Here is a 17,176-nt window from a genome sequence, read left to right as displayed (position 1 = left end):
TGATTTGGGAGTCAGAAATACCTAAAAGACTAAGAGGAAGGTACATAACTTTAAATTTGTAGCTTCTACCAAATTAGGCAGGGCTGTGAAATCAGTAGCGGCAGCATAGAAACAAAAGTGAATTAGATAAAATATGCAAGGAGGCTAAATAACAGCAAGTGGAGTTTAATGCCAGCAAGCGTAAAGTTCAAAGATAGGAAAAACACACAGCATGCATAATCCATCATTGTTGTTGAAATAGATAAGATAAAGCTGAAAGAGATCTAGAATTCTTAGTAGACTTGGTGCTAAGAATGTCCAACCAATGCTGTAAAACAATCAACTAAACCAGTAGAATGTTGAACTACAGAGCCAAAATAGCAGAATATTTTGGAAGGGAAGAAAATAATCAAGATTCACATAATGATCTGGTCAGTATGTTCTTTGACTATTACATCCAGTTCTCATTGCCTAAAAAGGAGAGGGACACAGGTACGATGAAATATAGTCAGACTTTCAAAAGAAGGTTAATAAGACATTACACAGTAGAGTCAAGACATGATGGGAGCATGTGGACTCTGGGGACAAGTGGCAGAATGGATAGCAACCCGGCAGGAAACAGAGAGGAGGGGGTGGTGGTCAAAGGAAGGGAAGTGGCATTCAGGAGGGATCAGTTACATTAACAATTGGACTCCAGAATTGGAGGGATAATTTCGAAACTTGACAATGCCACCAAATGGGGTTGTAATTGCCATAAAGGAAAATGTGACAAAATACAAGAGGACATGAATAAACTTGCCCAATTGGTGTGTAATTAGCAAATATAAATGTGAGGGCATATATTTTGATTGGAAGAATAAAGGGGCCACATACTGCTTGGATATAACAGTTTTCATAGGGTAGAGGAGCGTAGGGATCTAGGGGTACACATAGATGATAGGGTTGATGTCAAGAAAATGCTTCCGTTTGGTGAGATCACAAGCTAGAGTCATAACTATAAGATAATCATTAATAAATGCTGTAGAGAATTCAGGAGAAATCACTGGTAGGTATATGGAATACGTTACTACAAAGAATGATTGAACAAAATAACTGATGCATTTAAGGGGAAACTAGGTAAACACATGAGGGAGAATGGAATAGAAAGATATACTGAGGGTTAGATGAAGAGTGGTGGGAGGAGACTAGTGTAACACAAATACCAGTATTAGACCACAACAAAAATAGAAAATGCTAGAGAAACTCAGCAGGTCTAACAGCATCTGTGGAGAGAAAGACAGAGTTAATGTTTCGAGCCCATATGACTCTTCTTCAGAGCACTGTAGAAGAGTTATACGGACTCGAAACGTTAACTCTGTCTTTCTCCCCACAGATGCTGTTGGACCTCTTGAGTTTCTCCAGCATTTTCTGTTTTTGTTTCAGATTTCCAGCATCCTCAGCATTTTGCTTTTACCAGCATAGACCAGTTAGGCTGAATGGCCTGCTTCTGCATTGTAGGCTTGCTCTAACCGACATGAGTGCTGGAGACTATGCAGCGAAGAGCTTCAGGCTAATTCTCAGTGTCAGGGCTCTTGAGATGTGAGGCCAAACTGGAGAAACTTAGGCTATTCATCATGAAATGAACACATTTGAAAGGTGACCTTAAAAAGATTGTTAAGAACATAGAAAAGGCTGTTCTAGCATAGTGCTTTAAATTAAACTGTAGGAGTAGCATTAAAAAGCATAGGTTGAAAATAGCAAGAGGTCATTTTTGGAATGAAATCAAAAAAAGCTTTGCACAAGAGTAATTATCGTGCAGAATCAACTTCCAGATAAAATAGTGGAAGCTAAGATCCTGGAATCTTTAAGAACTACTTGGATGTTGCAGAACCTCTCTGAATGTAAAATTAAAATGGGCTGAATGGCCTCTCTAATCTGCAATTTTCTTGTGGCTTAGTGAAGGGATTCCTCCTGGACCCTTCCAGTATACCCTTATTCACATTTACTTTTTGATACCGTGAGGCTCTTACCACAATGTTTTCAGACAGTGATGCTCCTATTGTGTAATTTTTTTTAACTTAAGTAGTATAACTGACACAATCATTTGCATCCAGGTTAAATCAATAACAACTTGTAATGCCATCGTTCCTCTAATATAGAAAAATGTCCTGAGGTTCTGCACAGAGTTACAAAGGCCAGAGATGCGAAACCAAATAAAAGCTTAAATTTAAAAAGTCATTTTTTATGAAGGATCTTAATAGGTGAGAAAGGCAATGATATGCAGGGGTATTAACAGAGCATAGCACTTGGGTGACTGAAGACGCAATGACTGATAGTGGGGTTATGGGAGGGTATGTGCAAAAGAGCCCAGCGTCAGAGGAATTGAGCTTGAAGAGAGCTGTAGCACTGGCAGAGTTTACAGCAATGGACAGGGCAGAACCATAGAGGGTTTTAAAATCTGGGATAGATTTGAGGCATGGGGGATCAATATAGGCCAGCGAAGGTAGGAGATCGTGCAAGCATGACTCTTCTGCAGGATAGGATATGAACACATGAATTTTGGATCAGCTTGAGTTTATTTAGGGTGGAGGATGGGAGACCAGCCAGGAAACCATGGGTGTAATCGAGTCTAGAAGTGATAAAGATACGAATGAGACTTTCTGCAGCAGATGGGCTGAGGCAGGTTGGAGATAGATAATGTTGCAAAGATAGAACAGAACCAGCAAATGCTGGAAACGCTCAGCAGGGTTAGGCAGCATCTGTGGAGGGAGACGGAGTTAACGGTTCAGGCTGATGATCTCTCAGTTCTGATGAAAAGTCATCGACCTGAAACGTTAACTGTTTCTCTCCACAGCTGCTGCCTGACCTGCTGAGCATTTCCAGCACTTGCTGTTTTAATTTCAAATATCCTGCACCTGTAGCATGTTGCTTTTGTTTTAGAGTTACTAAGACCTATTGGGGTCCAATAGATCAGTGAGATGTAAGTGTTCTGATACAGCCTGAGACAGTAACTTGGAAAGGTATGGAGTTTGTCACAAGGGTCAAGTTTGTGGTGGGGACTGAAGGTGATAGCTTTGGTCTTCTCAATATTTTGTTTGAGGAAATTGTGGCCGAACCATTCTGTGGGTAGGATTTTCTCTCTGGGGGTGAGAAACAGAGTTTGAGACTGTGTCCAGGTTCCAAACCCACCCCCAATGGGAAACAGTTACCCATTGTGATTCTCACGGGGCACCACATTAATTGGCCTGGAGACGGGCTTACCATCTATTTAAGGATAGCGGGCAAGCCCTTGAAGCTGAAAGGTGAGAGGCCTTCTAGCACCAAAGGAGCCCGCAAGCTGCCAAAGAGGGTAAGTCAGATAGAGAGCACTTCAAGATGGAGGTGCCCGCTCTCTCCAGCTTTTTATACTGAAAACAAAGTTCCTGTGGCCATGCCACCACTGTGCTGGTCAGGTGGAGCCCCTCTACAGGGCAGCATGCGGCTCCTCCTCCTCCTGCCTCTGCAGAATTGGCCCAGAGGCAGAGGGGAAACTGCCAGCTCAGCCAGCCGGACTGTTTTTAGCAGCTGCCTGTTGGGGATCCTGGCTGCGGGGAGCTTAAGAATTCAGCCATCTGAAAAGAAGTCTGACAGCTCAGAGGCAGCAAAACAGTCAAGAGAGGTGGTGAAGAGAGAGTGCAGGGTATTGTCAGCATGTGGAAGCTTGTGAATGCCATCACCAACAGGCAGTATTGGTGAAGAGGGGGAGAGGTGAAGGATAGATCCAGAGATAAACAGTGCAGGGCCAGGAAAGGAAGCCATTACTGAAGATGCCCTGGCTGTTATTTGGAAGACAGTATCTGGTAGCATGTGAGTGGAACCAAGCAAGAGCAGTTTATCAAGCTGAATAAGGTGTTGGATGAGGATGCTACTTTGGTCATGACAAAGGCTGTAGCAAGGATGAGAAGAAAGAAGGTACAGTCTCAGTCACAGAAAATAATGGATAGGATCGTTCCTTACTTTTAGAGAAATGGAAACCTGACTGAAAGGATTTAAAAACAAGGAATAATGAGAGAGATGGGCACAGATGATAACACATTGAAGGACTTTGAAGATGAAAGGGAGGTTAGCAATGGGATTGTAGTTTTCAGTGATATATACAAGTATAGAATCATGGGTTTGTACGCATTCCTATCAAATCACTCCTTTATAATAGTCTGGGTTGGCAGTGGCAGAGCGACACTGTCACTGGACTAGTATTCCAGAGACCCAGGGGAATGCTCTGGGGACCCAAGTTCAAATCCCACCATGGCATCATAGAAAGTGTAATAATGACCATAAAAACATTGTTGTAAAAACCCATCTCATTCACTAATGCCCTTTAGGGGAGGAAATCTGCCATCCTACATGTGACTCCAAATCCACAGCAATGTGGTTGACTCTTAAATGGCCTAGCAAGCAGCTCTGCTGTATCAAACCACAAAAATGTCTATGGTGGTTCAAGAGGCAGTTCACCACCAGCTTCTCAAGGGCTATTAGGAATGGGCAATAAATGATGCCTACATCCCATAAATGAATTTTTAAAAAATTCTACATCCACAATTTATAATGTAAACTTGTCACTGCAATGAAGGCATGAGTTTACGTAGGCAGTTTTCATTATAAGTTACAGACATGGGAATTTACAATGGTAAAATATAGCTTGATGCACAACTTTGAATATATTTTACTTTAATATAAATGTTAATCAGTTAAAGCATTATTTGCTTTAATCTCAATTTAAAGTGGGAGTGGGTCACTTCTTCGTGAACTGAAGAAGCTTTGGAGGGTCGATCCTGTCACATAAAATTGCACACAAGGAACAAGATGGGATATTTTCCAGTTAGCTGGACTTGGCCAGAACAGTGACATAAGCAGCTGTGGCTGGGCACAGCAGGGTGGACAGTGTAACGCACGTGATAGAACATTGTCTGCCTATTTTACATCTCTCTGGGTTATTATTTCAGATGAAATTTACCCCAGTGCCTCTGGAGTAGGGAGGTAAAGAATTACCATCATTCCTTCTCCTGATCAGTGCACGGTGAACTTGCTTCGAAGGGCCTGTGTGCGGACATGACCAGGAAACAGGATCGGGCTTGCTTCTGATCCCCTCCCCTCCCCCGCTATGACACATGCAGACTCAATTGCCTCAACTCACAAGGAGCAAAGCCTCTTGTGCAAGGTAGTAGAGGGTTCCTGCCATCCTCTGGCCACAGCTTTAGAAAGAAAGATAATTGAGAGAGAAGGTGTGACAATAACAATCTTAATAAAAGAGTATCGTTTTACTGAGAAATCAGATAGAGGTCTTAGGCCCCAAATGGAGGGATATGCCAATGTTAAAGAGCATTGGGGAGAAGCTGAGATACATCATCAGGAAGCAGTGATTACATGATTAGGGTTGCCAACTGTATTTAAATGTATCCCTGGAGGTTTCATCACATGACTTTCCCCCACGCTCCAGCTATTTATTGGCCAACACATCCATCCTTGTGACGCCAACTGAGAAGCAAAAAGACTCATTACCCAATTAGATGATGCTTGACTGTAAACCAAACAGACTTTTCTCCCCCTGCCGCCCCATTTTCAATATTTTTATATCTAGTAAAGAGAAATTTTTTAAAAAAATATTTTTCAAAGTCCCAATGAATTTTCACCAGCATTGCACACAGTAGTGTCCTGGAGATTCATCTTCAATTCCTGGAGATTCCAGGCCAATCCTGGAGGGTTGGCAACCATATACATGATGCCAAGCATTTTCATTTCTCTATTCTTTCATGGGATGCAGGCACCAACATTTGTTGCCTAACCCTAACTGCCCTTGAACTCAGTCACTTGCTTGGCCATTTCAGATGGCAATCAAGAGTCAACCACATTGCTATGGTTCTGGAGTCACATGTAGGCCAGACCAGGTAAGGATGGCAGATATCCTTTCTTCAAGGATATTAATGAACCAGATGGGTTTTTACAACAATCAATGGTCACCATTACTGAGACTAGCTTTATATTCCAGATTTATTGATTTGAATTTTAATTCTGTCAACCACCATTGTGGGATTTGAGTCCGTGACCCTAAAGCATTGGCCTGGACCTCTGGTCCACTGATATCATCATTACGCCACTGCCTCTTCTGTCTGGAAAGATTGTGGGTGAAAGGGAGAAATGAAGGAGATTTGGAATTCCACCCTTTTGGAGAAGGGATGCATTAGAATAGGAGATGGTATAATCATCCTGGATTTCAACCCTGAAAGGATGCGGAAAGGAGGAAGAGCAGATCGGATGGAATATCTGGAGTGTGGGTGTTTCACAACATCAAGTTACAAGACCATAATATCCTGAAACCAGAAATCAATCAAGAAGCTTGTTTGTATTAAACTAAATTAAAATAATACAATGCAATCACACCAGACAAGTGCACTACAGCAGAATGACAGTTAATTAATGAGGCCATGGTCTAATTAGTACTGACTCAAAAACACTTCTAATTACTGGCACCAAGGAAGAAAATTCCAACCGTTGTTTGTTGAATTTTTATTTTTAAAAATGATTGCTCACCAAATTACATGAAAAGTATTAGCAATATCACAGAAAATAATGGTGATTGATGTGAATTGTTTTCTGTTTATGAATTATCACCTTCACCTGAACGAGAAATTTGGATGGGAGTCAGATTATTATTTAAGCCTTAACTCTTCCTGCGACCTGTGGAAAAAATAATTAAGTATTAGGAGATCCCAGAGGTGCACCAACAGGCAGACATTAGACAGGCAGTTAGTAGTTTCTTGTACTGGGTAAATTATGTATGTCCTTACCTTCAGTGTTATACATATAAATATATTTCAATTTTAATTCTGTTTAACGTGTAATGACACAAAGTGAATATTTGTTGTGTTGTTGTTCCTACTAATATTTATTTAGAGGCAATTTTTCCTAACCTTTCCCCTCAAGAAAATATCAATTCCTTAGGTACAAAAATGGGAAAATGGAGCTGAAGCCCAGTGAGATGGGCCTCCATCCTACTTACATTGCCCATGTATTTCTGGAGCTCCCAGGGGTATGCAGCCAGGCTTGCCAAGGGGCTGGTCTCTTCCTGGGAAGTCCTTGGGCCATGTTATTAACCCAGGCCAGGAAACAGCAGTGATCCTGGACCTAGATAGATGCATCACACTTTGGGCATGCCGTTCCAATCAAATGCCTAGGTGGGTGTGGGTGTGAGGAGGGTCATGAAATCTAGCCCTTTTTTCCCCCAATCTTCCTTTCTTGTCGGGTCTGGCTGTATGGATAACAGCTTGCCTCCAGTGCTCCAATCAATATGTAGAAAGCTGGGCACGGAGGGCCCATGAACTCAACCATTTGATGCCCTCCAGCTTTACCCGGTACAGTCATTGTCCACGGCTGTACCACAGCTGCAGTCACTAGGGAACAATTAGGGGGTGGTGCACACGATGTAAAATGTCACTTGGGTGGAGGGGAAGTGAGTTCTTCTGTTTGCCTAGAAGCAAGATTGCAGGTGACAGATGAATCAGCCCTAAAGCTTTGGTACTTGGCTGATAGTTTCCCTATATAATCAGATCAAGCCCTGGCTATGCACTTATTGCCATCTGGTGACCTTTCTGACAGGTCGGGCATATCTATATATGACTAACCAAGCCAGTGTTTTACATGGCAATGGGCCCTTCGTACAACTGCAATAGATTTCATTTTTTTGTCCAAAGCTGTTTCATCTTAAGAAGGTCAAAAAAAGGGAACCAGCAAACATATAGGAGGAGAGGATGTTGATAACCACCTGGCAAAGCCAGCTCATTTTCTTGAACTCGTTCTTCCCAATATGCACATCGTAAGCCTTTAACCCTTCTAATCTCATAGCCTGGGAATCTCGCCAAGTTCCACTCTTCTTGCGGAATCCTCCCAGCACAATGTGGAGCATGGCCTCATCCTGCTCACCAGGGTCTGGGGCTGCCAACCACAGGACAATTCTAGCTGAGTCAGTGCCTCTCAAATCTTACCTAGAGAGCCACCTCTGCTGCTCCCAGGCCAAGAGCAGCTAAGCACAGATCGAGAATCAACAGTGTGTAGTTTGTATCATTCAATATCAACTGAGCCAATAGAGAGCACTTTCATTGAAACGAGAGAGAAGGGCTGGTCCTCATTTATGAGTATACCAATGGGCAAGAGTGCTGTTAGCACTGAATCTATTAGTGTCTGCACTGGGTGTGGACAAAGGGAAGGAGCCTCCATGAAGTCGGCTCTATCAGTCTAACATGGTTACAGTTCTTCAACTTAGATTACCAAATTAGCATTCACTGTAGAGCAGTGAATCTTGCCCATTGGGAACTGAGCTAAAGCTGTCCAAAGCTATTCAAATTTAGAAAAATGCCATCCCTTCACTTTTATAAAATAGAATCATATAAAGGATACAATTCCTGCAGGCACTGAACCACATCACTTTATGGTGCAGCTTGTTTGTGAAAGTGATCCTCAATTACTTTGGTTGGGTTAAGGGTCTTTGATAAAAAGTTAACAAGTAGCACTTGCCTCGAGTATAAATGTGAAACTCTTGGTATTCGTATCTTATTCTCTGCAGTAGGCACAGGAGTGTGAGTGTGATCGTAGCTGTAATTTTCAATGCACTGAAGGATAAATTCAGAAGATGACTCTAACCCAGGTTGAAGAGTTTCAAACTGTGGGAGTGCAGCCTTACTGAAGTAGACAACAAAGGAACATGTACATGAATAACTGCAATGGGCATCATGGTGTAGTGGTTACGTTACTGCACTAATAATCCCGAGAACACGGGGTACAAATCATTATTTTTTTATGTGGAAATATAAAAGCTGTTATGGTCATGACTGTTTAAAAACCCAACAAGTTCAATAATGTCCTTTAAGGAAAGAAACCTACTTTCCTTACTCAAGTTTCATGCCAATATGGGTGGCTCTGAACTGGCAAGCAAGCCACTGGGTTACATTAAAACAGCATGGAGGGCACCACACAGACTGCAGTCGCTCAAGGTGAAGGCCCATCATCACCTTCTCAGGACCACTAGAAATGGTTTATATATATCAGTCTTGCCAGAGAAAGAATTATATATAAAACTTCCTGTAATGCAGTGCAACATGGGGTGGTTACATATTTGCAACTCTTTACTCAATTCTATTCACTACATGAACCTTAAGACCAATGTGAAGATTTTTTTTTAAGTTGTCACTGATGTTCAGGGAGAGATCCAATTCCTCAGAGCAATGCTTTGCCACTTTTACATTTGATAGTGCCTAGAATAGGAGCATCATTGGTAAGGCCAGCATTTATTCCTCATTCCAAACTGAGTGGTTTGCAAGGCTATTTCAGACACTGTCTCAGAGTCAACGACCATGCTGCGGGTCTGGAGTCACATATAGGCTAGACCAGGTCAGGGTGGCAGATTCCCTTTCCTGAAGGGCATTAGTGAACTACATGGGTTTTTACAACAATCTGGTAGTTTCATAATCACCATTACCACGCCACAGTGGGATTTGAACTCTTGGCTCCAGAGCATTATTCCAGGCCTCATCCAGATTAGTCTAGTAACATTACCACTATGCCACCATTCCCTCTAAGGCCTCAGTAATAGGTTTAGTTTTCCATGCTTCTTATGGCCTCTCGGAGAACCAAGGAAAAGTTGAGTGCTGGACTATGGCAGTGGAAGTAATGTACTATATCTGTCAGGAGCAGCAGACAATCGTTATAAAAACAGCTACATAGAGAAGACTTGACTCCCTTGTAATGGGATGCATTTGAATCCAGCCTCCAAAGATGACAGACTGTGCTTTCTATCAGCACGCACCACTCAGTCTTCCCTCAATGACAGGTGATTTTCATCTTCTCCATCTGACTTGGATTTAAGCTCAAAGCTCAGCATTGACCAGGCAGCGTTTAAAGCTCACTGTGCAGCTCAGTCTATCAAAGGCAGATTTTATCTGCTCAGTCGAGTTTGGATTTCAATGCAGCTGTCAGAAATGAAAGGGTCTTGCGATAATATCCTACACCAGTCCATGCCCGTTGCAAAGAGAAGGTTGGTCTGGGCACCATTTCAAATCCAAGCACCTTGAATAGAAAGATAATGCTCTACTTCTAATAGAGTGCCTCTCAATCCTGATTAGAAATAGCCTTATTGTCTTGTCCATCTGATTCTGAACTCCAGTCCCAGGGTTGAAAGATGATGTCCCAGCACAGTGTTATCATACAGCAACAGGAGATCTTCATCCACTTTTGACTTGATGGGACAAAAACCACGGGTGAAAGAGCTGCAGAGTGCCACTTCGCCAACCCCGTCCCCCCTACCGATCAGAGCTGCGGTGGTGTGGGATGGGTTTAAAGATAGTTTCCGGAGATTAAAAGACACTGTTGTGACACACAGCCAAACCACCTACACTTTCCCTTTATGAGAAAGAATCTGCATGTAAATGAGTTTCTATCAAGTACTATTGTCGAATATTAACGAGTAAAATTTGTCTAATATTTGGAATCAAAAGAACATACTTTTCCTTAAAACAAGTCATTTAGCAAAACAGAGTGAAATTTATGCAGTGAATTGTTATGCCTCTCATCCATTCGCATCATCTCAATTACTTTGAAGTGTGACTGTTGTTCTGTGAGCGATTGTGGCAGCCAACCTATAAGCAGCGAGATCCAACATAAACTGCAATGAGCTGAACGATCAGTTAACCTGTTTTTTGCTCAGTTGGTTAAGGGAATAATGTTGGCCAGGGCTTTAGGAGAATAATCTGCCCTTCCTCAAATGGTGCTGTGGGACCCGTAACAGAGGAAACCTCAGTTGAGCTCTTCATCAGAAGAATAGCACCTCTGACAATGAAGTATTCTCGCAATGCAACACTGGTGTCAACCTAGGTTGTATTTTCAAGTCCTGAAGTGAGGCTTTCAATGATAGCATGATTTTCCTTTGAATAACAGACAATGCCTTACAAAAACAGAATTACCTGGAAAAACTCAGCAGGTCTGGCAGCATCGGCGGAGAAGAAAAGAGTTGACGTTTCGAGTCCTCATGACCCTTCGACAGAACTTGAGTTCGAGTCCAGGAAAGAGCTGAAAACCTGCTGAGTTTTTCCAGGTAATTCTGTTTTTGTTTTGGATTTCCAGCATCCGCAGTTTTTTTGTTTTTATCTCTGTGTTTAATTGACAATGCCTTTCACAAGTTAGGGGCTTCCTGAGGTTTTGTCAACATTTCGAAGTGCACCACACAGAAGAGTGTAAACATCACTGGAATAGAACGGCACTTTACTTTGGATCTAACCCATATTGACACAAGGGCACCAAATTTACTCCGACAAACTCCTGCTTTAATGCCCACAGGTACCTGGTGGAATGGCTAAGTTAAAAGGTCTGAAACCGGATACACAGGATTGTCATTAAAACTGGAATTTCTTACTGGGCTGTGCAAGGGGCTGAGCCTCACCCCTCCCTGGCTACTTATCTCTGTCTTTTGATGCGATGGTGAAAAATCATACAATTGAGTGGTGTCATGCCTTGGGTGTGGCTAGGGGGTGCTGAGGGCAGACGACAAAACTTCCAGCAGCTAACAGGACCAGCAGTTGCCCAAAACATGCCTGGTGGTGTGGGTGCCCATGTGTCGTCTCGTTAACCCGCAAAACCTGGCACCGTAAACCCTGCAGAGCGGCAGTGGGTATAATTGCAGTGTAACTGCCAGGATCGCATCCTGTGTATTCAAGAGGCCTTAATGCCTGAAGTATTTCATTCTCAAGAATAAAAAGACACCTTACCATGGTGTGCAAGGACCCAAAAAACACTGTTGAAGAGACACAGTCTTCAACAAAAAAATCTTTAGCAAACCTTTTCTCTGTTAAAGAATTTGTTTTTGCAGAATGCCTTTCACAGCAATTTTCAGCAAAAGAAGTGTTCTTTATTTATGAAGTCACTGTTATAGGAAATGCAGCAGCCAGCTCCCACTTTATTTCAGTAATGTTAGTTGAGGGGACAAATACTGACCAGAACACCAGGGAGAGCGCCCTGCTCTTTTTTTTAAAAAAACATCTAAAAGACAGCACCTCTGACAGTGCAGCACCCCCTCAATGAAGTGTCAGCCTGTCTTTTGTACTCAGGTTGTTGGGGTGGGGCTTGAACCCACAGTCTCCAGGTTCAGATGCAAAGTGCTACCAGCTGAGCCACAGGTGACACTGCTCGACTACATGATTGTTCACTATCACTTCAAAGGACGCAGATATGTAACCCCACCGCAAAGGCCCAAGGCTCTTCTTTCTCTGCAGACAAAAATTGCTGAACACCTTTGAAATATGTCACCACTTTAAATTTGATCGTCCAGAGCTCCTGAGGTTAGTGAGTGTACTGCCTGGTATAACACTGAGCCATACAGAGACCAGAAAAATCCCCCAGTTCATCTGGTCTATGCTGAGTTAATGTATCCCCGCTCAGGAAGCAGCGGCCACACATTCCTGGATCAAGGGATGGAAAACAAAACAAAACAAACAGCCAACATTCCCGCCTCATCTGGTCTTCAGTGACAGCTGCTGGAAGGTACATGTGAGTTTGGGCTGAGAACAAGATTGGGGTTACAAGGTTGAGATGTCAAATTACTTGTCACCACTCGCTACCTGGACTCGCACAAGACAAAATGGCCACTTGGGGTAGAATGCCGGAGACAGCAACAGCCTGCTTTCCATTAACAAGTGAGTGGTATCAGGAGTGAATGGGAGAAAAGAGTGCAGCAGAAGAATTCAAATACATTCTATTTCAATCCCCGATTTCAACTTAAAAGACAGTTTTGCCAAGAACAAAATTCACAGCTTTGCACATTTGTTGCGATGAGGCACGAATATTACATGGGTTTTGTTCCTAGTCTCTCTCTTCCTACTGGCATTCTGCACTGACAAATCTTAGCCTTTCACTGAGACTTTTTTAAGAAAATCCTCCAACTCCTGAAAGCAGAGTGGAAAACCAGGCACCATCTCAGCAGCTGCAATCCTCCAACTTCGAAACTTCCTCCACCTAGGTCAAGAGTCAGAGGGGGTGGGGGCAGACTCCTGCCAAGCTCATAGATGGAACCTGGCAGTGCTGCTCCTGGCTACTGGGACTAGAAAGATTCCACTATGGTGTCATTGGCTGGGAAGTGACAGATAATTTAAACTGTTCCTGGGCAAGATTTCTCTCCCCCTTTTTATTGTAAATTTGAATCCTTTTCCTTTTCACGTCCCTGGCCTGACATTTTCTGTGGCTGAGGTGGCAAGCACACAGTTTGCTACCAATACCTTGTGTGATTGGATGTAAAGAAATGTTGGATTTGACTATACCCCTTTAATAGCAGGGGTAGGGGAGGGCATGGCATTGGTGACTGAATAGCACATTCCATAGCACCATGGATAAGCATGTTAACTCTGCGTCCTTCAATCCTATCCGTTTCCTAAATAGCTCCCAATCTGTTTAATTCATCCAGTATCTATGTTCTGCAGCAATCTGTATTGAAGATGCCCTCTTCCCCAGAGGAATGGGAGAGGGAGGGGAGAGGGAGGGCTGTCCTTCCATATCCCTAGGAGATTGCCAGCAATGAAGTGATGCCCACTTACCCATTTCCAAAACCAAATATCCTTGATCACACAGTAATCCTACATGAAATTTAAGGCACAACTATCCTGCTCAAAACTGCGGAGTCCCATTACCCATGGGTATGTGTGGTTTCAAAATTCATAATTATGCTTTTCATTTTTGTGTCTGAGACAACCAGATCTTTTTTAAAAAAAATATAGAACAACAAAGTTGTCAATCATCCTGAATTCAGTCCTGTGACATTAGTTCTGTCATTAGAAAGTAATCAGGTTGCTGGGAGTTAGACAGGCTGGGGTTTAACCCATGTCCGATGCACAGAAGGAAAATAATCTATCAAAAACCAAGTTACTTAAAGGAGAAGCAATTTAAGGCAGAGTGCAGTTAGTTTAAAGTATTCCTTTGAATCTAGCTAAATACCTATGCAAAAGATATAAAAATGTTATTTTTAAGCTGTTGAGTTTGCTGGTTGAAAATTGTCAGCCATTTCCCATTTCTTTCCCTCAAGTGTCTTCACTAAGGAGGAAGAGTCATCTACCTCACAGAATGATTACAGTTATTTCCATAGGGAATGTAACTGAACCTCAGTCTAGGAAACAATCAGGGAACATCCAATTCAGCAGAGCCAACGAGCCATTCAAAGTACTTTAGCAATGATGTTCTTTGGCTTTAAGAAGTCATAAGCGAAGTTTGGGTAGTTTCTACTGGGCACAAATTCATTTGCAGAAAAATGGTCCCTTTAAGTTGACCATAAGCTGTCAGTCTCAGAACAGGGAAGCCTGGTGTAGGGGATGGCAATGTGCCTCTGGGCCAGTAGAGGGTGCTCTTCTGAGCCAGGAGTGAAGGAGCCTCGAAGAAGCAGAGTTAGAGGGTTTGTACCTAACTTATGATAAATCAGTTTGAAAATAAAGACCTGCATTTCATGAGTTCAAGGTGTCCCAAATTGCTTCACAGCCAATTAAGTACTTTTGAAGCGTGGCCATTGTTCTAAGGTGGAATGAGATGGTAGCCAATCTGCACAGCACGCTCCCTTAAACAACAATGAGGTAAATGACCGGATAATCTGTCTATTTAGTCATGTTTGAGAAACTCGACAGGAAACCAGGGGGACCTCCCCTGATGTTATTCAAAATATTGCTGTGGAAAGTTTTATGCCAGCTTGAGGAGGCAGATGGGGTGTCAGTTTAACATCTCAGCAAAAGACATCACCTCCAACAATCTGCACTTCCTACAGTGTAGCACTGAAGTGTCAGCCTGGATTACACGCCCACATCTCTGCAGTGGGATTTGAACCCATAAACTTCAGACTCAGACTTGATAGTGCTGCCCACTGAGCCACAGATGACAGCATAACTATAGTACACATACCAACACTGTGGCAACCATAGTGACTGCAGCTTACACTCACTAAACCACAGAGCGGTAGGAAGAAGCTCAGACCCCAGGCAGAAAATTCCCTATCTCCACCTGGCTTGTCAGGGCCTGGGGTGAGATGCTTTATACTGGTGCTTCTCCTCAGTGTAAGAAGGTTTAAGATGCAACATCGATTTAATCCCATGGTTGTCTTCTGCACTTCCTCGAGACCTTGGGTGATCATCTCCAATAAATGTTAATAAAATCAGTAAAATGGCCGGGCTTAAGGAAGGCCCATTTCCTCATGTGAACCTGTACCAGAGGCACAACAGCAACAACAACATAAAAGGGGGTGGGGGTGGGGGGCATCGGATTGGAGTGAGGGGGAAGGGACACACTCATGACAAAAGAAGTGGAGGCACACATTCATCCCACTGCCTCCAGTGGTGACCTCCATGTTTAAGAGTTGACTTAATGGACAGTTCCACAGAGAAGTGGCTATGTGGAAGGAGTGGAGATGGAGGACTGGGAGCCCATACCTTCCCCGAGTCAAATCTCATTCTCTAGGCAGCTGCAGCGTTTAGGAAGAGACTGAGCCAGAAAAAAAGAAGTTCCAAGACAAATATAAAAGAATATAACGAGAGTGTAAACAGGGGAGCAGGAGGATGAAAGGGGGAAGGGCGTTCAGCTTCACTGCCACCCTCCGGGGCTTCTTGGAGTGAGAAATTCCCGACTAGCCAAATGTCCCAGAATGAAATGATTCAACGTCGAACAAAACCTGCTCTCAATTTCCTTGCGTTTTACCGTGACCCACGGCTTCTTAAAACCACGCTGGTTCATTTCCATCTTAATCCCTTTAAGATGAGACTGTACTTCCATTAAAAAAAAATCTGAGGGCTAAAAATACATTAAAGGGAGACGCTCTTATAATAAAATAATTTATAGTTAGAACATGTCAGACTCTTATTAAAACAATTGGAATCCACCATGCATGGATAATATAAATTACATGGAACCTAAATTGCGTGTAAATGTGGCTTGGACCGAACAGCAAATTGATGGGAGTTGGTTAAACACAAATTGGGAATATGCATCAATAAATATCTTGATAATAAATGCATGATTCTTTTAACAATTTTTTTTTGCTGATGACTTTTCCCCCTCCCTCCTACAACCACCCTCCCCCGCTCCCTAAAAGTGTAACAATTTTTTTATCTCTGTTCAACTCACCGAGAGTAATGTCCACCAGATGCAGGAGGAAGGACAGCTGAAAAAGACTCTTCCTGTTCATTTTCGGTCAGTTTTAAACTTGGAGCTCAGAAGGTGCTGGGTAAAATGGTCCATCCAGCACACAGCACCGACATATCCTCATCCTAAAGCAAACAGACGCCAGCACACGAACCAAAAAAAAAGCAAAATAATCACATTGCCTCAAAATTCAAGCCTTCTTTGACAAGTTGATGGAGTTTGAGAGGTATTTTTGGAAACAAAAAAATGTAATTATTTTGTTCAGTTGTGTGTATATTTAGCTGGGATCTCCGAGATGAGAATTCTGTTCCATTCCTTCAGCACAACACCGGGATTTACTGACTGAGAGATATTGTTAAAACCTCTCCCACTCAAGCCCTTCCCCTCTCTGTGTCGATTTTTAACATAGTGGATGTGTTTAAACCGTGACTGGAGCCACCAACCACCCCCCCCCCCCCCCCCGTCCAGGAAACGGTTCACTCTTTATGGTTTTTAAGCCGATTTAACAATCCTGGGGATTTCTCTCTCTCTGTAACACACACATACACACTGTCTCCTCCTAGGGAAATTAACTCTTACTCCGCCACTTGTGGCAAAAAAAATGTTACTTCGTCGCTCCCGTTCTCACCACTTAACCCTCTGAGAACTTTCAACATATACTTTGAATATCATCGCACATATTAAATACATGCAATTTATCTAATAGTTCACGGAAAGATCCATTTACCCAAATGTGTTCCTGGTTTAAAGTGAGGTTAGTATTTTAAAAAGGCATGGGAACTCATTTTAGACTGTGAAATTTCAGAAACAAACGTGAGTAAACAATGTGCGTCCATTTTCCTTTCCTGAAGGCAAAATGCCCCTTCCCCACAAATAACTTCCCAAGTGTTTATTCTTGTTGGAGTGTTGTTAGCTATTTGACTGTAGGTGGCATCATAGCTGAGCCCAATCTTTCTGTAGCAGGTCCAGTGTGTGGGGAGGGGGCTGCTGGCTGAATGCCCCCTCCCCAGCCAGCCTGATTATGTTCCACACT

The 17,176-nt window shown here is 42.8% G+C and overlaps 1 protein-coding gene across 1 annotated transcript in view; it reads right to left on the bottom strand.

Annotated features, from left to right (window-relative positions):
- LOC121288263 (immunoglobulin superfamily member 21-like) overlaps positions 1-16,529 on the bottom strand; it is a 274,563-nt gene extending 258,034 nt beyond the window's left edge. Inside the window, exon 1 of the mRNA XM_041206770.1 lies at positions 16,126-16,529. Within this exon, the coding sequence (XP_041062704.1) occupies positions 16,126-16,186 (61 nt within the window). The 5' untranslated portion in view covers positions 16,187-16,529. The remainder of the gene's footprint in view (positions 1-16,125) is intronic.
- Positions 16,530-17,176: the final 647 nt, after the last annotated feature.

Source organism: Carcharodon carcharias, chromosome 15, assembly GCF_017639515.1.
Source record: "Carcharodon carcharias isolate sCarCar2 chromosome 15, sCarCar2.pri, whole genome shotgun sequence".
Taxonomy (NCBI): domain Eukaryota; kingdom Metazoa; phylum Chordata; class Chondrichthyes; order Lamniformes; family Lamnidae; genus Carcharodon; species Carcharodon carcharias.
This window is presented reverse-complemented; position numbering and strand designations above follow the sequence as displayed.